The 23,295-nt window shown below is 39.3% G+C and overlaps 1 protein-coding gene across 2 annotated transcripts in view; it reads left to right on the plus strand.

Moving 5' to 3' along the window:
* The window catches only part of MARK1 (microtubule affinity regulating kinase 1), a 118,914-nt gene that overhangs the window by 32,599 nt on the left and 63,020 nt on the right, over positions 1–23,295 (plus strand). For both annotated transcript variants that reach the window (XM_043568761.1, XM_043568760.1), the window contains exons 2-3: positions 15,670–15,870; positions 17,052–17,105. In XM_043568761.1, the coding sequence (XP_043424696.1) occupies positions 15,670–15,870; positions 17,052–17,105 (255 nt within the window). The remainder of the gene's footprint in view (positions 1–15,669; positions 15,871–17,051; positions 17,106–23,295) is intronic.

The raw sequence follows: 23,295 nt of genomic DNA on the forward strand, positions 1-23,295 counted from the left end.
GGGGCTGGTGGTCTCAGGGCTTTGAGTTCAAGACCCATGTGGGGTATAGAGGTTACTTAAAAAGAAAAATCTGTAAAAAAAGGAAAAAGAACACTGTTAATCTTACTTAGGTAGACTGAATGCTTTCCATTGTGTGGTCTTCCTTTTGGCCATTTCATTGTCAATTAGCACTTCTGTTAGAGCACGTCACTAGCAAAGAGAAGGGTCGCCAAGTAAAATGGATTACATGCTTATTTATTAAAAACATTAGCTTGGTGAGGGCCAGAGCAGAAACCGTTGCATAAATGGCTTTTAAATAGCCTTGCAATTTAATTTCTCCCTGTTTTCTCTGATTTTCACTTAATATGGATGCTTTAGAGTTTGTTTCATGATTTTTTTTTGTTTTGTTTTTTATTTTGGGTTTTTTTTTTTTCGTCCAGAAGTTCCATTAGTGGCTCAGAGTGAACCTATATTTAACTAAAGGTTGTGTGTAGTCCCAACAGTATCAGAGACCAGATCAGAGAGCCCAGACGCAGACCTATGTATTTTTGGATGTTTGCTCATGCGTTCCACACATAAGCGAGCCTGTTGTAGGCCAGGTATCTTATACAAAGTATTTTGCTTGAGGTGAGACAAATCAGCACTCTCTCTGCCCTCTGGGGATGTACAATTAATTATTTACTTATAGTGGTAATTGCTGGAAAGGTGAAAGTCCAGATGTATATGCAAATTGTTTCCTATATATATTCTCCAAATAGGTCCCATATGGTACAAGGTGGGTAAAAGAAGATTTACTGAATTACAGCTCTGGTGGCCTGAGAATAACTGTTTGATATTGGGAAACAGCTCGCGCTGACGGGAAGACAGAGCCGCGTGTAGCATACCCAGCTTGCCGATTGCTCTGTCCTAGCCAAACTGTACTGGTTGTTCCCACTAACCTTGAATGTATAGGGCCATTTCTTACAATTACATTTATTCCTTCAGCAGTTAATACTTAGCAGTTAACAGATGATCAATTAATATTTGTTAAATTAAACTTAATGTGATGATGTTGAAGTGTAGTGGTTTCATTAGGTTCCTGAGAAAATACTATTTTTTTCATCTTTAAGGCAGTTTATGCAAATACCAAAGGGGAAACTCTCAAAAACAGTTTTCTCTTTGTTCTCATTCTCTTCCTTACAAGATTGTGGGGTTTCTTTTTCTCTCATTCTGGTTTTTCTTTTTCTTTTTCTTTTTCTTTTCTTTTTTTTTTTTTGTTTTTGTTTGTTTTTGTTTGGTTTTGAGGGAGGAAAATTCTATTATAATTTAGGTCAGTACAAAGCTATCTATTTTATGCAAAAGGATATAAAATCCCAAGTGTGTACCATTCTGCTTTTATATTTCAGTAAGGTATTGTTTGAAACAGCCCTTGCATTAAGAATGGAATAGTAGATGTGAAAAATGGGTATAATTTGGGGGGGGGGGTGCGGAATGACTACATTTTAATCACATCACTCAGATATTTTTCCATTTCTTTCTCCCTGAGCATTTAAGCCATAGTGTGATCACAGATGATCAGTTTTCTTAGCAGTAACCATCACTTGGAGCCTGTGGATCAGCCAGTAGGTGATTTCAGGTTGATGCCACTACAGTGAGTTCGTTCTGGAAGCCCCCAGCACCCTGGTGGTAATATCTGGAGAATATTCCTTTAATACTTGCTATGGTGAACTGGCCCACAGTCTTAACTTGTTGGCATTGTCCTTGGTGTTTTGGAGAAATAGAAGCAGATACTGAAAGAGCAGAGTGTGCTTGTATTCGCGCTGCTCTGTGAGGGTTGGCTCCTTGGTGAGCCCTTGGTCTTGGGTCTGCTGCGGAGGGGTATTTAGAGCCACAAAGCATAACTGGGAGTGACGGGAGGCAACGGCTTCCCAGTCGAAGTTCTAGCCATGGACTCTGCCATGCCACACTGGCCAGTGAAGGAGACCGATGGGATTTCTCCTTGTCCCTATCGTAAGGTCTTTCGTCAGGTCTTTGATCTCTTCCTCTCGGCGCCTTGCTTTTAGCTATTGGCGAGGCTGACCAACAGCGGGCCTCTGGCATCAGCAGAGTCTGCCTTGTAAATGATGAGCCGGTAAGGACACACGTTCTCTGTACGCACTCAGCTCCACGAGGGACCCTCTCTCCCTTCACCCTCCAGTGTCTAAGCAGAGATACAGTGTTGGAATCTTATACATGCAGTTTAGCCTCTGAACAGAGAGTTTTATCTAGACTTTCTACTTGCTTAAGAATAGTGTGGGTGGATTCTCCTTGATTTACCTCTCCATTTAGTGGAAATAGAACTCGAACTGACAGCCAGGTATAAGTGCTCATAGGTTCACGGTCTCTTTTTAGTTCTTCAGCAGCCTGAGGGACGTGGTGAGTGGTAAGGAAAGGGAGACTATGGTGAGGTTGGGGCAGAAGGGAACAGGTGACCTCAGGTAAGGTGTATTTTTTTTTAAGGTATATTTTCTTGGAATGATTTTATGAGTATTAAGGGTTTTGGCATTACATCTGACCCACAGGGGAATGCTTCTTGGATTTTGGTCTTTTTTAGAATGAGCAGATTTACCATCCTTTTTAGTAGTTAGGAAGTTGAGTTGGAGAAAGGTGAACTTACCATGCGATTCTTTTTTCAGGCACCAGATAGTAGCTTTCTTGCCATTTCTCCTGCGGTCTGCCTGTGTATCTGGTCATCAACCCTCCTATTTAGGGGTCATTAATAAGATCCCTCTGAAACCGTTCAGTTGCCATTTTTTATTTAATTTGGAGTTGGAAGAGTGGGGTTGTGCCTGCATGATCATTATGCTGTAACTGGTTTCTTTTCAACTTTATTAATTGCGTGGGTTCTACGGAAGGAATTACACAAGTGTGCTGTCATTCTATTTACCCTCAAAGCTGCACTTCAAATTTTAATTTTTTAATGAAATTCCCTCTTCTTTAAATTTTTTTTAACGTTTTTCATTTATTTTTGAGAGAGGGGGAGAGAGAGAGAGAGGGCACAAGCGGGGCAGGGGCAGAGAGAGAGGAAGATAAGAATCTGAAGCAGACTCCAGGCTCTGAGCCGTCAGCACAGAGCCCAACGTGGGGCTCAAACCCACGAACCATGAAATCATGACCTGAGCTGAAGTTGGACACTTAACCAACTGAGACACCCAGGAGCCCATAAATTTTAATTTTTAGCAGTCCATCACCTTAACCACCTTAACCACCTGGCCACCACGTCCCCTAAATTTTAATTTTTAAAAACACGTCTCCATCAGGGCGCCTGGGTGGCTCAGTCAGTTGAGTGTCCGACTCTTGATTTCAGCTCAAGTCATGTCTCACAGGTTCGTGAGTTCGAACCCTGAGTCAGGCTCTACAATGATAGCACAGAACCTGCTTGGGATGCTTTTTCTCTCCCTCTCACTGCTTCTCTCTTTTACTCTCAAAATAAATAAGTAAACATTTTTTAAAAGTTAAATAAAAAATAAAAACACATCTACATCTATGTTTATAGTAATAAACATCTGAGTTTGAATCCCAGTAATGCAACTAATTATTAGATTGAATTTTGGGAAGTTATTCAGCCTAACACAATGTATAGCCCAGAGTGGGCATTCAGTAAATGCTGGTTCCCCCTTCCCTTTGCCTGTTCTCTTAGATAAAAATTTTTAAATTGCTTGTTTCATTATATTGAATGGTTAATATATATGCATATAGAACAGGACTCCAAACATTAAAAAGTTACATTAGGAAGAAACAATGTTCTACTTCTGTTTCCACATTTTCACCTTCCTAGAGAGCACTGCTTATGCTGTGTCTCTTGTGTAATCTTTGGAGCATATTCTGTGCTTATGCTTATGGAAACCTGTGATGCTTCTACACTCGCACACACACATTTACAAAGAGCGTACCGTACGTACATAACCAGTCCCCTACAGATGGACATTTATGCTTGTTTTATCTTTTGCTGTTACAGAAGGTAATAAATATCTTTGCATGCATTTCTTTTTTTAAAGCTCATTTGTGACTCTGTAGAATAAATTATTGCAAGTAAGTTTTCTAGTGCAATGGTTATGGAATTTCTTTAATAATAAATACTGCGAAATTCCTTTATGTAGAATTTGTATCAGTTCTCACTCTGAGCTGTAATATACGAGTGTATGTATTTGTACTACAGTTTACTTACCAGTGCTGTCAAATTCTAATCTTCGTTAATCTGGTAAATGAAAAATAGTATTTCATTGTACGTTTAATTTATGTTTAACTTTTGATTGACTATGCTTTCATATGTTTAAAAATCCTGTATATGTCCTTTTCTGTGAACTATTTATACCTGTCCTTTGCTTATTTTCATTTTTCTCATGAGTTTTTTTTTGCTGATTTAACAAAAATTTTACTATTAAAAAATTAAGCATTTGCCTGTCGCATGTTACAAATATTTTTTTTATCAATTTATTACTTTTTGATGTAAGGAGAGTTTTTAAAAGAATCCGGTGCATTTTTTTCTTTAATTTTGTGACGTCAAATTTAACAAAAAAATTGAGGTGAGCACCCGGGTGACTCAGTCAGCTGAGCAGAGTCTGATTCTTGGTTTTAGCTCAGGTCATGAGCCCAGAGTTGAGGTGGGATCGAGCCCTGTGTCAGGCTCCTCGCTGAACATGGACCCTCTTGAGCTGCTTGAGATTCTCTCTCTCTCCTTCTGCCCCTCTGATTTCTCTCCCTCTGCTTATGCTCCCTCTCTCTCTAAATTAATCACTCTTAGAGATCCAACTTAACTTGTTTCTGGTTGTTACAATACCATTTGTTGAATTCTCTGTTGATTTCCTTATTGACATGAGATACTAACATTGACATTGACATATCACTGATTCTCCTCTGTACTTGTGTATATTCCTTAGAGAAACTTTTGTAAAAATTCTGTCACCTGGAAATTCTGTACAGTTTCCTCTTTTATTGTTTTGTCATTCATGGGTCACAGTCCAATTGTAATGATTTTCTGGTTGTCAGTAAATCATGATTCTAAAAAATTCAGCCTTCTTGAACAAATCTGGAAATAAAGTGGGGAAATGTTCCTTTGTACCTGTTCTATATCCAACTGTTTTACATATAAACCTAAAGAAGCTGCAACAACTCAGAAGGTATATCATCTGCCCACCTACCTGAAAAAAAATTGCAAACTAGAAAAAAGCAAGTCTGAGAAAGGGAAATACAGGGGTGTAAGAAACTACTGTTGAATAATGTAAGCAGTGAAAATCATAGATAATTAAAGGTTAATTCTAATAATGTGGCTGTGCAGTTTAATGCAGTTCTTGAAAGCATTTCAAAAATAGAACAGGCACATGTAAAAATCAATCCTAAAAAAAGAATAATTCTTGGTGATTTTTAATGAAACACTCTACACTAGTCGCACCTGCCATCTGGCCTTCTGGTACCGCGAACCCAGCCGCCCGTACCTCTGACTGCAAGTGCCTGGTGTTGAGTGGCTGTCTTAGCGAGTCTTGCCTTAATTATTTCCTGATCTCATTGAGTCCTCCAGTATGTTGGCCTCTGCTTCTCTCCCTGTCCATCAGCTCTGTCTTCTCTTCCTTCACTATTCAGGTTAGACTTTAGGATCCATCATTTCAGTAACTCACAAATAACTGAACTCCTACTTGTTTGTCAAACCCCAGACCAGGATGAACTCTCACATCTGCTTCCTCAGTAACCTGTCTATGGGCATTTGAGTATTGGTGAAGAAAATGACGCAGTGGGACAGGTGAGAGCCAAATCAATTTGTGGTCACCATCCTCAACTAGACTGTCAGGACTGTGCAGCAGCCCTACTAGGCTTCTTTGGTTCACTTGTTTTTTTCCTCTTTCTACAGAGATTATTTCAAATCTTTGCTGCTCTCTGCAAACCTGTGCGGCCTCTCTTCACTCTTAGCAGATGACTTTACCTCGAGTCACACAGTGAGAGACGTTACACTGGAACTCCCTCAGCTTCCTACTCTCCAGTGTTTGCACATTTCTACATCTAGGCCTGATTTCTCTTCCTTTCTGCTCATTACAGGGAAGAAGCGTCTTTCTTCCTGAGTAAGGGCCACATGTGCCCTGGGTCTTTCCACTTTCTGGGAACTCTGTCTTTCCCCTCTCTTGCCTCATCAGCTTCCCTCTCTGCTGGATGCTGCCCTTGGGATTTAAGCATGTTCAAGTGTCTCCCGTCTTAAAACAAGCAGATGAACAGGAACCTCCCTCACCGTGCCCCTCTTTCTTCCCCAGCTGCCACACTGTTGCCTTGTCTTCAAAGCCAAACTTGTCAGGGCCCTTACCTGCCCTTGCCACCTCCTTTTCATTTTCCACTTTGCCCCGGCCCACTGCACCTTGACTTTTACTCCAAACATTTTTTAAATAACTACCAGTAGACTAGACACGGGAGGTGGGGCTTCCGAATCATTAGAAAATAAAGGAAAAAAGAAAATGCAATGAATATAGGAAAAATAAAACACTAAAAATACAAAATAAAAATTTTAAAGCTCCAAATATGTCAGTAATTACAGTGAACTTGAAAGATTAAACTATACGGTGTGATCTGTTTTCCTTAACAGTCTAGAAAAGGTAAAAGTATAATATCAGAAGGCAGATTGCTGAGAGGAGGGCATTGTCAGCGCAGGGCACAGGGAACTTTCGGCTGTTATGCAAACATGTGAACATGATCACATGTTTTACATGTTAATTGTTGTGTTTCATGACTTTATGTTTGCCACAATGTGTATATTTACATTTAGTGATTTTAATTGGGTGTTATCCCACCATGAAGCTGACAAAAAAAATGTAATAGAAACAGAATAACATACTACTTGGCTCCTAGTAGTTTGTATTTACAAGTCCTAATCATGTAAACACAATACTTCCTTAACTGAAAATGTGATTATATTGCATTAGGAGGATGACCAGAGGGGAAGGGCAGCTAAAAGATCTTAATCCTAATTGACCGTTAATGGGAAATTGAGAGAATGTCTAAGACTGATGAACCAAGAATTAGCAATGAAAGCAGTTTGTTTAGAAACACCTAAGCAAAAATTGGAAGAAAATGCCAAAGGAGAAGCCTCTAGGAGGCAGACTGGGGGGTCTGGAAGGGGCTGTAGGGGGGACTGATAATTTGTTGGCAGCCTGTTAGAGTTCCTTTACTTTTTTGACCTTGTGCCTATATCATTTGAATAAAAATTAATTTTAAAACGTGGGACAGTGCATAATTTAAAAAAAAGAGAGAGAGAGAGGGTGCCTGGGTGGCTCAGTCAGTTAAGTGTCTGACTTCGACTCAGGTCATGATCTCTCAGTTCACAGGTTCAAGCCCCGCGTCGGGCTCTGCGCTGACCGCACAGAGCCTGGAGCTTGCTTCAGATTCTGTCTCCCCCTCTTTCTCTGCCCCTCTCCCATTCATGTTCTGTCTCTCTCAAAAATAAATAAAACATTAAAAAAAAATTTTTAGGGGTACCTGGGTGGCTCAGTCGGTTAAGCATCCAACTTTGGCTCAGGTCATGATCTTGCAGTTGGTGAGTTTGAGCCCCACGTCGGGCTCTGTGCTGACAGCTTGGAGCCTGGAGCCTCTTCAGATTGTGTGTGTGTGTGTGTGTGTGTGTGTGTGTGTGTGTGTGTGTGTGTCTCCCTCTCTCTCTGCCCTTCCCCCACTTGCACTCTGTGTCTCTCTCAAAAATAAATATTTTTAGAAAAATTTAAAAAAAATTTTTTTTAATGTGGGCCAGTGCACTGCTAGAAATAACTATAGAAAGACCAGAAATGGACGTTGAACCCAGCTTAGCTGAAAGGGAGTGTGGAAGCTCTGATAGGAGAGACGGCTTTTCCCGGGAGCTGTTGTCCTAGCTGAAGGCAGAAGGGTGAGTTGGGGCACACCAAAGGTCCTTGCAGAACGTCACTGGTCATCAAGGATGTTTCCTTGCAGCCTCTTTCACTCCAGCAGTATTTGCAAAAGAGGCTTACTGATTTATTGCATTTTCTAGCTTTATATTCATGCCAGTGGTGGAAAGACAACACAGATCTCTCTTCTGTGTATTTTTCTCCTTAAAAAGCATTGCTGGTCTGTCTAGCACCACTATCACATTGAGTGTTTGATGGGATATTCTTACTTGTTTCTGTTTTTTTAGGGGTTATCATTCAGTGCTACTCCGTGTTTTTCAAATTTGGTGATAAATTGTGATGTTTCCGAGTTACCTTTTCCTTCCTTAATATCTCTCGTTGACTGTGATGAGAATTCATGTTGTTGCATGATATTGGCAAAGATTGTCTTTAGGTTCCTTAGACCTATATTAATAAACTGTGTTGGCCACTGATTTCCACTGGTATCCTGCTTTTAAGGTTTTAAAATCACTCCCATTTCTGACTTCTGAAAACAATCAGATAAAAGATCACTTAGAATATGAAGGTTTGAAATACACCCATTTCTGACTTCTAAAAACAATCAGATAAAAGATCACTTAGAATATGAAAGTTCGGGGGCGCTTGGGTGGCTCAGTCAGTTAAGCGTCCGACTTCAGCTCAGGTCACGATCTCGCGGTCCGTGAGTTCGAGCCCCACGTCGGGCTCTGGGCTGATGGCCCAGAGCCTGGAGCCTGCTTCCAATTCTGTGTCTCCCTCTCTCTCTGCCCCTCCCCCGTTCATGCTCTGTCTCTCTCTGTCTCAAAAATAAATAAATGTTAAAAAAAAAAAAAAAAAGAATATGAAAGTTCGAAATACTGTGCAGTTCCTTGTTAAGGGCAGGCAGGGTCACCATACTGTGCACTCATGTGGCACATGTCGGGGGCTATTAGGAAGTTTTGGAGGCAATTTATTTTAATAATGACCATCTTAACAAATTTGTTGGCATCTCATTGAAATAAGCTTTGATATATAAGATAAAATTGATTTTTTTCTATTTGTAATTTAAGTGGGGTACCTATAATCAAAAATAACACTTAGTGGGTCCATTCATACAGCAGCCACTGTTTGAATGATTAAGAATGATAGGTGCTTGACCACTTAGAAGCTCACAGTTTATTTAGTAGGAGGTAGTTTAAAAAAAAAAAGGCAACTACACTGTAAGGTATTAAGGGCTGTGTAAAGAAGCGTACCGGGGCGCCTGGGTGGCTCAGTCAGTTAAGCGGCCAACTTTGGCTCAGGGTATGATCTTGTGGTTTGTGAGTTCGAGCCCCACATCGGGCTCTATGCTGACGGCTGAGAGCCTGGAGGCTGCTTCGGATTCTGTGTTTCTGTCTCTCTCTTTACCTCCCCTGCTCACACTGTCTCTCAAAAAGAAAAAAAGAAAAAAAGAAATGTCCCAAGTGCTGTAGGGAACATAGGCAGAGAAGCTACAGGCCTTCCATTTTCAATAAGTATTCTTTTTCTGCTATTTACAAGTTTTTATCACTCATAAAGCTACTGTTTTTTACTGAAGCCATTCACTGTTTTGCCATTTAAAAATGAAAATTCACCTTGAAACACTGACTTGGGGAAGGAAGGAGACATTATTGTATGATAACATAGTATAATTAAGGAAGTATACCATTGGGAGAATTTTTATTGTCTGGCTCGTCATGAAATAAGCGTTAGTCATTATTAGTGATATCTTCAGTCATGTTTTCTTTAAAAAAATTTTTTTTTAATTTAGAGAGAGTGTGGGGGAGGGGCATAGAGAGAGGGAGAGAAAATCTCGAGGAGGCTGCACACCGAGCACAAGGCCCCCCATGGGGCTCGATCTCCCGACTGATCATGACCTGAGCCGAAGTCAAGAGTCGGATGCTTAACCTACTGAGCCACACAGGCACCCCTGTGGTCATGTTTTCTTACAAGAAAGATGTGACTGTTCTTTAACTTGTCCTTTGATAAAAATCCAAAGTGGTCATCCTAAAGAGAACTAAAATCCTACCTGTGTACAGTTTTTCAGTAAAGTAACTTGGTACATAGAGCGACAAGGATGTTGAGAAGGGTTCTTGACCTGGAGTATGTGCACTGTGTGCTTTGGGAACTTTTGACTTAAGTTGGCAGCGTTGTTCAGATCGCCTTTACCCGTTGTGTTTTGTGTGTGTGTGTGTGTGTGTGTGTGTGTGTGGTTTTTCCTTTGAAAGAGTGGTGTTAAAGTCACGTCATCGTCGTGGATTTGTGTAGTTCTTTTCTTCTGTCATTTTTGCTTATTGAAAAACTCAGTTATTAGGCACATAGATATCTACATTTAGGATTATTACATCTTCCTGATGACTTGGCCCTTTTAATCACTATACAGTAGGTCTTTTTACTTTGTTGGTTCAGTTCTCCTTGTACTGAAGTCTGATTTGTCGGATATTATTATAGCATCTCTAGCTCTGTTTTGCTTAGTGTTTGCATTGTATATTTTCCCCCATAATTTTACTTTCAGTCTATCTGTGTATTGGACTTAAAGTGCATCTCTTGGAGACCGCATACATTTGGGCCTTTTTAAAAAATTAATTTGATAATCTCTTTGAATTGTCAGTTTATGTTGAATATAATTATTGATCTGTTTGGTAAGTGTAATATGCTCTGTTTTGTTTTTGTCCCATCTGTCTGTTGTTATTGTGTTGTTCCTCTCTTCTTCCTTTCTTGCCTCCTTTTGAGTTAATCAGCATTTTTTAGTATTCCATTTGAATTCCTCTGTCGACTTCTTACCTAGGTCTCTGCATTTTTTTAGTGCATTTTTTCCAGTGGTTGCTCTAGAGATTACAGAATACGTTTACATATTATTACAGTCTACATAGGACTACTATTGTACCAGATCAGATAAAATGTAAGGATTTTGTAAGAGTATTTTAATTCCCCTGACCTTTGGACTTTTATTTTCACATATACTCACATCTGCTTACGCTATAAACTCCATCATATGGTGTCATAATTTTTTGCTTTAAACGCTCATATGTCTTTTAAAGAAATTAAGAAATAAAAAAAATCTGTGCCCTTTTTCTGCTCACCCACATATTTATTCCTTTCCAGAGCTCTCTATTCCTTTGTGTAGTAGCTTCAGTTTCCATCCTGGCCACTTCTCTTCAGCCAGAAAGCCTTTCTTTAGCACTTTATATAGTATATGTCTTTTGGCAGCAAGTTCTCTCATCTCTTGTTCATCTAAAAATGTCTCTGTCTTCCAGTTTGAAGAATGTTTTCATTGGATGAAGAATTTGGGGGTTCCATTTGTTTTTTTGCAGCACATCAAAAATCTTTCACTGTCACCTGACCTCCGTCGTTTCTGAAGAAAAGTGGGCTGCCATTTGTATTGTCATTCCTTTGGATGTGTTGTGTTGTTTTCCCCACCCCCACCGGGGCTGCTTTTAAGGTTCTCCTCCCAGGGCACCTGGGTGGCTCAGGTCATGATCTCATGGTTTGTGAGTTCAAGCCCTACATCAGGGCCATCAGCACAGAGCCTGCTTGGGATTCTCTCCTCTCTCTGCCCCTCACCTGCGTGTGTGCACTCTCTCTGTCTGTCTCTCTCTCTCTCAAAATAAGTAAATAAACTTAAAAAAAAAAGTTTCCCCTTCCCTCCTAAACATGATTTTTTAGCAGCTTGACTGATAAACAGATACATAAAGGTTAAACAGTTTGCCCAAGAATGCATAGCTAGTGAGTAGAAAAATTCATTTCAGTTGATGAATTTCAGTTGATGAACAGGGAGAACTCTGTTATTATTCAAGAACTGGAGTATGGATCCATGGGATGCAGACTTGAAGAGCCAATGAAACTATGGCATTTAAGGACTGTAAATATGCTGCACACTCAGGGCAAGCCGTGGGGTCCCTTTGCCCCTGCTGCAGTAAGAATGAGGGAATTCACGGTCTACTGGGTTGAGTGGACAACTTGAAGAAAGAAAAATGCCAAGACCTAAACTTGTATTTTCAACTTAAGATGGGGACTAAAACTTGTAGCTATTCTATAATTAAGCTAACGCAATTTCTTGTATCTACTAGCCTTAGGGCTAAGATAGTTCTTAAACTCACTGTTTGATCCAGCATGAGCTGAATTCATTTTCTTGCCAGGTTTTCTGTTTGAGAGTTAAGCTGTTGATCAGGAAGGAATGAGATCAGTTATTCCAAACTCTCCTTCAGAGAGTTTCTTGGGGAGAGAGTATGCTCGTAAGTGGTGCTGTGGCAATCTAAGAAAGAAAAAAGGCAGTTGTGTGGGGGGGTGGTATTTGTTTGAATGGGTGTTTTGTAATCAGAATTCTATAATATAAAATATTTTCCCTATATTCTATTTTATTTGTAATATAAGACTCACATAAATGCATTCTGAATAAGTTGGATGGCTCATAAAATGATCATGTTTAATGTTGAAAGTTAAGAGATCTTATTTTTAAAAAGGATTTTGGAGAATATGCTACCTTTTCCAACTCAGGGGGTGGGATGAGAAGGAATACTATTTCTAGATGAGCCCTCTGTCTTCTCCTCTGCTTTCCAGGTACAGACACAGCCATACCTATGCCTGTCCACCAGTCTCCTACTCTGTTGGTACAATCTGCCAGAAATAATTTAATCCTGCATCCAAAAATACATGTTACCCTAGGGGTCACTTGTTATCCAATGGGCCAAATCCAGCCTTTTGCTGTGTTTTTGTATGGCCCTAAACTAAGAAAGGTTCTTATATTTTTAAGAAGCTTGAGGGTGCGGGGAATGAATATGCAACAGAGATAGCATACAGCCTACAAAGCCTAAGATATTTATTATCCAGCTTTTTATAGAAAACATTTGCTGACCCCTCTTTTTCACTGTACTTGCTGGGGATACAAAAAAGTAAGGATTCTGCCCACATATAGCTTATTCGATCAAGAATTTCTCATTAGGGAATTGATTATATAACATCCCCTTCTTTTTTTGTTTGTTTTTGAATTTGAACATGTCTGATAAGCATCTCTAAATTATTCATTGTGCTCTCATGTTTACCTCTGAATTTAAAAATAGTGATAGCTGTGTGTATCAGCTGACATTGCTGTGTAACAAACCATCCCAACACTCAGAAGCTTAAACTAACAAGCATATATAATTTCTTAGGAGCCAGTGGGTCATCTGGGGAACCAGTTGATTTAATCTGGGCACAGCTGGGAATGGTTCTGCTCTGTGTATTTCTCATCTTCTGGTGTCAGCCCAGGCAAGTCCTTCTCAAGGTGATAGCAGAAGTTTGAGACCAAGCTGAAGCACAACAAAGGCTCTTGATGACTAGTTTGGGACTAGCTATACTGTTACTTCCAACTCATTCTTTTGGCCAAAGCAAATCATGTGAGTGAGCCTCCAAAGAGTGGGGAGCTTTGCCCTGCCCTCACTGGGAGGACATTGGAGAGTTACATGGCAAAGGGCATGGAAATTTGAGGCCAGTAATGCAGTCTGTCATAATATGGGTTAGCACCAGGATGTGCCTTGCAACTAGCATTGGGAGGTGGGTATCATACCCAACAGAGATAAGGACAGGAAGGAATCATTCCTCAGAAGTCCTTTTCTGTGGGGCATCAGGAGTACAGGGGCCCTAAATTCCTTCAGGTTAGCTTTTATTTACTGAGTGTCTTCTTTGTGCCTAACACTGTACTAAGTTATGGGACTTGGGGAGCTTCAGGTCTCACAGTGAAAACAGACCATGGACACATACGTAGAAGATGGTGTGACAGTTCCAGTAGTAGAAGTTTTTACTGGATATAGAAATAGCAACAGAAGAGAGAGGGAGTCAACTCTGCTTGGTGGAAAGACATAGGAAGCTTTGTTGAGGAAGAGATAAAATTAACTCTTGAAGGATGGACGGGCTCACAGTCCCTGCAGAACAAGTTCAGGTAGAGAAGTACTATTTATGGGAAACAGTACGGCAACCTGTTAACGCTTAGAAATTGATTGTAATTAACATCTGTTTGTGCTCGGATAATACAGAATTCTCTAAGAGCCAGTGAATAACCTTGGACTTACCCCTTTTTTACATTATTTATTGCAGTAGTTTTCACACTTCAGCATGCATCAGAGTCACCTGGAGGACTTGTTAGAACACAGATTGCTGGGCCCGCCCCTAGACTTTCTTACTCGGTAGGCCTGGAACAGGGCCAGAGAATTTGCATTTCTAACAAGTTTCCAGATGATGCTGATGGTGCTGGTTCAGGGACAACCCTTTGAGGACTATTGATTTATTGAGTCTTTCCTCTGTGTCTGGCAGTTTGCATTGTGGTGAGTATATACAAGTGAAAAGAAAACATCCCTGTCCTCAGATTGCCCATGGTAGGGTGGCAGAGACGGAGAAGTAAGTGTATAATGATAGTACAGCGGGGTGGACGATGAGCTCCCTGAAAGCACGGTGTGCAGTGAGAATGTACCGAGGGGGTACTAGTTCCCAATGAGGCTAGATGCTGCAGGTGTGTGTGAGGCACAGTGAAACCCATTCAATTCTGAGCCATGTTTAAAAAAACTTGAAAGTAGAAGGCTCGTATTTTTCTGGAGCCCCTTTATTTGATTTTCTCCTTTAAAACAAAAATCCTAAAGTAATAATGAATAGAAAAATGACCTTGAGTCATGCTTTGCATGAGATTGGTAAATGGAGTCATCTTTAATGTTGCCCTTAAGAAATTTTCTGATCAAAATTTTTTAGACAAGCTTTTATTTAGTATTTGTTTATTTAAGAAATCTTTACCTCCAGGGTGGGGCTCAAACTCATGACCCTGAGATCAAGAGTCTTATGCTATTCCTACTGAGCCAGCCAGGTGTCCCTAGACAAACTTTTAGTTGTATGGGGAAGATGGCAAAGGCTGAGTTAGTTACTTTGTAAATAAAAGATGCCGCCTTTCTTTTGTTAATTTGTGCTACTCATCTTCAGCTATTTTAAAGAAGTTTGTTGGAGAAAGATATTAGCGTTTGTTATGTGTGAGTCTGTATTTTCACAACTGCTAGAAATGTATGTATTTTAGGATGCAGACAAAACTGAACAAGAGCAGAACAATCAGAAGTGATGACACACAGTTCACTAGGCAGGTTGACCTGGGGCTCCACGTGCTGAGCTTGCATTGATCCAGCTGTTCAGTGCGGTTGTAGGCTAGTGTGACACCGTGGGACAAACTGACGTCCTTCCCTGAAGAGTAGCACTGAGGAGGAATTCAGGGAACGTTAGGTCATGGACACAGGCATCGCTGTCTCTCTTGGTTGGGCACATGAGCTGAGAGAGAAGGTTGGGCAGGAATTGACTAGAAGGACACCTGAAGCAGGCAGCTGGTTGGTCAGCCGACCAAACTATATGCCAGCAAATGAAAGAGTGAACATGGCAAGTAGCCAGGCCAATTTGGAGAAGCCGAAATGTACTCATGGAGTCGTTTGTCTCGGCATTAAAGACATTCTGCCCTCGTAATGACACAGCCCTAGACTGTGTTCTCATCTCATCCTAAAGGGATAGTACCCTTAGAGGAGTATTGGTCTATATGGCTTCTATCTTTATATTTTTATATTTTTTATATATTTTTTAATCAAAAACATATACCTAAAATTATGCAGAACATTTCATTTTAAATAGTTCTGTTCCCTCTGGCAAACCGAGCTGAAGTCAAGTAGAAATTATAAATAGAATTCTTGCACCTTAAAATTGTGTAGTGTGATGTTTTTTTGTTGAAGTTGAATTACTCATGAAAATTATTTGTAGTCTTTTTAACTGCCCTTTTTAAAATATAATTTCATTAACAATGAAATCTTGTTAACCTCTTTCTTAGCATACATCTGTGGATGGATATACTGAACCACATATCCAGCCCACCAAATCAAGTAGCCGACAGAACATCCCTCGGTGTAGAAACTCCATTACGTCTGCGGACGAACAGCCTCACATTGGAAATTATCGTTTACAAAAAACAATAGGGAAGGGAAATTTTGCCAAAGTGAAATTGGCAAGACATGTTCTAACGGGTAGAGAGGTAAGTTTTCATGATGCTTTCTAATATTTACTTTGGACCTCTCCAGAGTCTTTAAAGCTTTCCTATAGTTGATGCTGGGAATGAATGACAGTTGAAATATGGTAAAACACTGGGATGCGTGTGAATGGAACATCCGTGGACACAGCTATAGTTGGCCTTTGAACGTTTAGAAAAGACTCCTCCCTTCACGTAGCATCTTTTGTAAATCAGGTGTAACTACAGAGGAGCTTTTCTCAGACTTCTGTCTTCATTATACGGTTTCTGTAAACATTTCTGACTACCGTTGTTCCCTGGCCCCAGGAAGAGGGCCAGGGAAGTTCACATTAATTATTGCTTCATGTAAATTGGGTATAAATGTATATAAAGTCACCCACTAATTTTTATGTATTTAGAGCCCACATTGCACAAGTGTTAGTATATTGATGTTTTTCCTCAGGTAATAAGAGAATTGGGTTTCTAAAATCCCATGTGTTTTAAATTATGTGTATGTATACAGAGAAAAAATTTATGTATTTAGTAATTATTATTGTTACTAATATTTATTTAATACTTTACATAGTAAAGACTAAAAAACAGTATTACTTAATGTTTCCCTGCTCTAGTGAGGACATTGTGAAGATCTCAGTCATAATTTGTTTTTAATAAGTTTTTCCTTCTCTCTGTCCATAATATCACTTCTGGTTGATCTCAGTCCAGTTCTGGTTGATTTTAGTTGATTTTAGCTGCCAGGAGCTTTTCAGACATAGGCTCCATCAGGCAGAGACCTTGAGGACATTCAAATCCATTTGCTTATAAGTGAGCTTGAGCATTCAATTTGTCTTATATTATTCACGTGATACCTAACCTGCTGAATTTACCAGACCCTCCCCTCTGATAATTATAAGTTATTAAAATCATAAGTAAATGATTACAGATGATTTTTACTTTAAAAGGGGAGGCTTGGAAAAAAATAAGAAAGGTGTAATTTTATTGACTCACAATCAGATGTGTTAAAGACTTAAGTCAGTGGGATACACAGTAAGGCTGCCGGGTTATCACAACTTCACCATCTAGTTATGTGAACTCCAATTATAACTATATTGCATGTAGTTGGGAATGGAACAAAAGATTTTTTTCTTTGTAATCTTTTATCCATCAAAATATGTATTCTCAAACATAGTTTAATGATTCTCTTCTTTTAGGTTGCTGTGAAAATAATAGACAAAACTCAGCTAAATCCTACCAGTCTACAAAAGGTATTTAATTATTTTAACAGTAAGTAATTAGAATGTGAGTTTATTAACATGTGATCTTCTGTAAAGTCAGTTATCCTAAATTTCCTGTTAGGTAAGATACTATATTCATCAATATGTGAAGAAAAGACGTGATGCAAAGCATTGTATTTAATAACACTTCAATTATATTTATCAAGTGTTTGCTTGAGGAGTATCTACGACTCAAATGCGTGTACCATATGAGAGGAATTTACGTCTTCCAATTCAGTAGAATAAAACTTTGTAACAAATGTGTTGAAATACTCAGGATTCTGCTTTGTTAAAAGTGTATTTATAGTTACATTGTCCATAGGTGGGTTTCCTTTTATTGCTTCACTTGCTTTACTTTCTTCTTCTGCAAGAACTAGTCTCTCAGCTAACTTCGAGTAAAAAATAGGAACATTTCTTTAAACAGTGTGAAAAAAAAAAAAAAGGGAGAGGAAAAAAGGTAGTTAGGGTGGAAATTGCCCTGGTAATCCTAGAAAAGCTGTTTCAGGTTGCTTCATTACTCATGTGGGAAAAGTTTCACATATTCATTTTAGTACCTTAAGAATGAAGCAAATACTTTAACACTTACGCCATGCCATATATGTTGTTTTATGTAGCGAGATAGTAAAATACATTGTAATTTTTATTAGAACGTAATGGGATCATGGTCACATATGTAAATGTGACAAATAACTTTTGAGTTCCTCAAACAGAATCTTTAATATGAGAACTTTTTAGTATGGTGTGTTTAAACTATTCCTGCTGTGATTCTAACATCTAAATAAAAATTCAGGTCTGTGATAGCAAGACTTTCCGCTTGGCTCCATGCCAGATAAGTCAGGGTATTTTTATATACGTACTTCTACTCGGAGATCTGTGTTTGTACTACTTACTGAGATTCCTTTTAAGTTTAACAGTTAATGTGACTTTTCATAGCTTTGCTATTTCTGATCAAGGAGAACAGAAAGGTTTGCTGCATTCTTTTTCCTCTGTGACCGTGAGATGGTGTACCTTATGCCTGTCTTCGGAGAGAAACTTCTAGCACCAGTCTTTTAGCTAATCAGTGATGCAGTTGTATGAGATAATGCATCTGGGCAGATGCATTATCCAAAGATTGTCTTTTTCCCTGGGGTGGGGCTTCAGTGGGGCAAATTTTGCCACCCTTCTTTCTGCTGGGAATCTTTTAAAAGTGCTCCATGGCCCTGCCCGTCACCCATCTGGCTTTCCCACCTCTCCTGGATTAATCTGTGAGTGACTCTGGTAAACTGAGTGATCTTAGATGACATTTAGAGACACTTGAGGCCGGTTTTGCTAGCTGGATGCACAGTAATATGACCCCCACTCTGTTCTTCCCAAAGGGGCCCGGAGAAGTGTGTAGAACCACAGTCATACTTGTTGAAACGTGCAGACGTGAAGCCGAATGTTGCTTTATTTATCTGAATAACTAAAAAATATACTTGGTGACAAGTAATTTCTGTTGTAATTCTGCTCATCTTGGTGATGAAGTGTTTGCTTTTCCAAACAGGCATATAAAGACTGATGGCAATTTTGTTTTCTTTAGTCTATGAAAATAGAATCCAAGGAAAGATGAGCATTCACTTAATGTAGCCTTTACACGTGTATATGTCATTGTTTTTGAAATAATTTTCATTTATGTTCATAGATTTGCTCTCGGTTAAGAGTTTTGGAAAAAAACAAAAAACAACCCAACAGATCAAGGCTTGGTTAGTTCCCATGCATTGTAGAATATTCAGCATTTGTCCAGTCATATCCTCCAGTCAGTTATATCTAAAAAAGAAATAATGGGACGAGAAGTAATCCATTTGTTTTCCTTAGCATTGACAGTCAGGACCTATAGATAAAAAAAATAGCAAAATATATTCTCCGTGTAATAGGTGTGCTTATTAAAAGGCAGATAATGGTAACACATGTATTTGGAATAAGGGTTCATTTTAATCTCATCTCCAGAAGGGTTTGGTTAAATCTTGTTCTGGACTTGATCTGAATTTAAGCTGATTCCCATCCTTTATATTCTCTTCTGTGTGTAACATATTTTTAGGAAATAATACTTCCCATTGCCAACATCAGTGATAGACAAAGTAACCTAAATTCAATACCCCAACTGTTCAAAATTTCTAACATACAAAGTTCTCAGAAACAGTTTGGTCTTTGGAATTGTTAAGCATCTTTGGCATCAACATTGTTCACATAAGATGCTCATGTGATTTGTATCACATATCTTGAATTAGTGGGATCCAATTTAATGAGCTGTCATAGTTTAAAAATTATTTGAGTTTGATGCTATATTTACCTCTTCCACTTTGGACCATGAGTCTCACCTCATATTTTAATTGGTGTCTTTTGGGGTAGGGTTTATGAACTATACTGGTGATTCCTGGGGATCTTTTAAGCAGCCTAATAATGTTGGAGGAACAGCAAGATAGTGAAACAGTTCTGTTCATAGTTCACGTACTTGAAATGTAAGATTGTCATTTTCTCAGAAATTCCACTAGGTTTTTAAACTTGGACACACTAGTTTATACATGGATGATGACAAAGTTTGTGTTAGCTTTCTAGTTCATAGCCACCAGGGTACAGTTTATCTGCCTTCTATGTGTTGTTTATTAATTTACATTTTCTGTTGTTTTACTGTGTTGCATTATATTCCCAATTCACAAAAATGGCTCAGTGGTTCAGAATTGATTTGCTGAGTAGTAAAGCCTGTAATGAGAATAGAAATAAGACTGTCATAACTCAGCATTATGTCCTTAATAAAGAGGGCTGTTGCATTGCAGTGACATAAACCGTGTATCTCTGCGTGAGGACATTGGTTTTGTACAAGCAGGGAAATGACAAACAATCGCCAGTAACTGATATCTGAAAAGTAGACTTATTAAATGAATAATCTGCTTACTCCTAGTGTCTGGTGTGTTATCTGTTATATAAAATGTTATCAAATGGTGACCTAAGCCATTTAAACTTTGGTGAGTTTTCAGATAAAGCCACCAACCTCTCTGGTAAGCTAGTTATGTTTTCCAGAGCATCTGCAAAATAACTTGTTTCACTGTCACTACAGGCAGAGAGGAGGACAGAACCACAGAAACAATATTCAGAATTAAGTTTCTTTTAGCAAATTATCAGGAAACCAAACTTGTAAAAGCAGTCATAAAAGTATTGATGAATAGTTTTATCAAGGAGAAAGCAGAAACTCTTTGGCAATATTCCTTAACAAATACCTCTGTTGGACATATGTTGAAATGCCAGTTACTGTCACATACGTATGCTTTATAGCATATTTCGCTTTATTGTTCTTTTCACACATGCGGATCATTTGAAGGAAAAGTCTAAACCAATCCTTTTGTGTGTCAGTGAAAATCTAAGTGATAAGAGAAGAGTTAGCAGGATTAACTGGGTTGTGGACTGCAAAAATTGGCTTAGAATTAATAATGATGACATACCGGGAGGGCCTTTTTTTGGCGAGTGTGTGTGGGGGAGGGCTGTGTGGTAATTCTGCAAGAAATGATACTGCCATGTGAATAAATAAGATTATACCTAATGCCCAGTAACTCATTATTTCATTCTCCATGAAATTAGTGCTTAGCAACATACCTCTGATCTGGACTGGGCTTTGAAGGAAAGGCTGAAAGCAGGTTATCATGAAATCATGGCTCTTTCGTGTAGAGTGTGAAGAATTGGTGGGAAGCATATCATTCACACTGAAATATGATAGATTTTGAGGGAAAAGGCATTCAAACAAGTTTCCTTTAAAAGGTGATACCAAAAATGTTAATATCTAGCTGAAATGTTGAAGATAAGGTAACCAAATTTTCTGAAAAAACCAAACTGTTTCCAGTGGTCCACTGACCAAATATTTGACTTTTCTAAATCTTGTTGGCCCTCTTTAGCGACTAGCCAGAGGGCTCAGTAATGTATTATTGGGCATATTTAACACGCAAATGCTACATCCAAATATGAAGGACACCTTCTGGAGCAAGCGTATCCAAACTGTGTATCGAGAATCCATTGCTATTAGCCTTCTCGCCGGGACTTACAGTCTTCCAGCTTTTGAGTGGGATACGATTAGCAGCCTAGACTGGAGTCCGTCTGAGAGCTGTACATAATCTTCAGGGAGAAATATCTTTGTAAGCGAATCAGTCTGAATGTCGCTGACACATCATCTGATGCTGGTTCCTTTGTCCAGTCAATCTGTGATCGTGACTTAGGATTTTTTTAATTCAATAGAAAAAAGCCCTAGAAATGGAGACCGTCTTATGATTCAAACTAAGTGTCAGGTACATGTGTTCATTATTAATTCTTAACTTAGCAAGAATTTCTTGAAAGAAAATTGTATTTCTCCATATATTGTCGTCTTCTTCTTCTTCTTCTTCTTTTTTTTTTGGCTGCTCCTTTTGTGTGTCCTTTATGTAGAGTCATTGTCTTTTTTGTTGGCCTCAGTGTTTGAACCCCACAAAGTTCGGTCCTCTTCTCTTTCTGTATTCCCTTCCTTGGCTGTCTCAACTACAGGCAGGGTCACAAATATATGCCTTCAACTCAGACCTCCCCTAAATTTGCTCGTAACCTTTCAAAGACAGCCCAAACCTATTATGTCCAAAACTGAACTCATGATCTCTGCCCCACCTCCTCAGTACCTCGCCACCTGGTGCTCTCCGAGCATCCTCTCTCAGTGAATGACAACTGCCCCTGAGTTGTGCAAGCCAAAAGCCCCAGAACTGTCCTCCACTCCTCGCTCTATTTTCACCATCTAATCCGTCCATGAGTTGTGCTAATTTTATGTCTTACATCTTTTGAGAAGGTCTGCTTTTATCTTTTTCTATCACTACCACTCTAGACAAAGCTGCCATTGTCTCTCCCAAGGACTACCCCAGTAGCCTTCCCGCTGTTCTTCCTGCATCCGCTTGCATCCCTCCACACACACACACACACACACATACACGTGCACACACACGCACACACACACACACACAGTTTAACAAGTCATCAGGGATACAGAACACCTCTCTGACTATGCCATCCTTTATCTAAACTTCTTGATGGCATTCCGTTCTTGGAGGTCTGGAAATCGGATTCGCTCACAGCGTGTGCCAGGCCCTACCTTCCGCTTCCACCTCATGACCCACCAGCTCCCCCCAGCATCTCCCTACCCCGCCTCCTACGCCTCTGGCTTCAGCACTTTCTTTCATCTGCTCCTAGTTAGTCTTCCTTCCAGCCACCAGCCTCTGCAGCTCTTCACCTCACCCTCCCCATAAGGCTTCTCCCCTTCATTAATGAATCCTTTATTCATTCATTCCTCACATTTCAGCCTTGGAGTCGTTTCTTCAGGGCGACCTTTGCTGCCGCCTCAACAATGTTAAATCTCTCCGCCTTCTTTAAAATTAAGTACCCATAACCAAGGATTATTCATAAAAATTGCTGTAGTTCTTATTTGTTCTAGTTTGGGTAGTAGTTCTGTTTGTTTTGGGGGTTTGATGTTTGTATTCTACCTCTGACTCTTAACACCTCTATTTTGATTGCTGGGGCTTTATTGGCTGTAAAGCTTCTTTCTGTCTCTTTCTACATTCTCAGGAAACTACATAAGATTTACTGAAGAGCAGACGTGGAAGGGTTTTCTCTTGGAACTGGAGGAGGCTAGGAATCTAAATCACCCATGAGTTGTAGACTAAACCATCTGATTGTTTTATTTATTCATTCATTCATTCATTCACTTATTTATTTATTTATTTATTTATTTATTTATTTATTTATTTAAAGTGTATTTATTTTAGGGAGAGAGAACGAGCAGGGAAGGGGCAGAGAGAGAGAGAGAGAGAGAGAGAATCCCCAAGCAGGTTTCATGCTGTCAGCACAGAGCCCAGCACGGGGCTTGATCCCACAAACTGTGAGATCATGACCCGAGATGAAATCAAACACTTAACCAACTGAACCACCCAGACTCCCTTAAACCATCTGGTTGTTTTAAAAGTCATATTGTCATTTTGTTATTTGAAGAGTCATACTCTTATTTTTTTCTATTTTGGGCAGTTTGTTGAAATAGTAAACTGGTCTATATTTGATTCTTGGATAGGAACTTCAAAATGTCCTTCCCATTTTAAAAATAGTTACTTTTTTATGACATTTGTTAGACTACTTCATTTCTAGTATTTTTTAAGAAATAAGATAGTACAGC

Source organism: Prionailurus bengalensis, chromosome E4 (genome assembly GCF_016509475.1).
Source record: "Prionailurus bengalensis isolate Pbe53 chromosome E4, Fcat_Pben_1.1_paternal_pri, whole genome shotgun sequence".
NCBI lineage: Eukaryota > Metazoa > Chordata > Mammalia > Carnivora > Felidae > Prionailurus > Prionailurus bengalensis.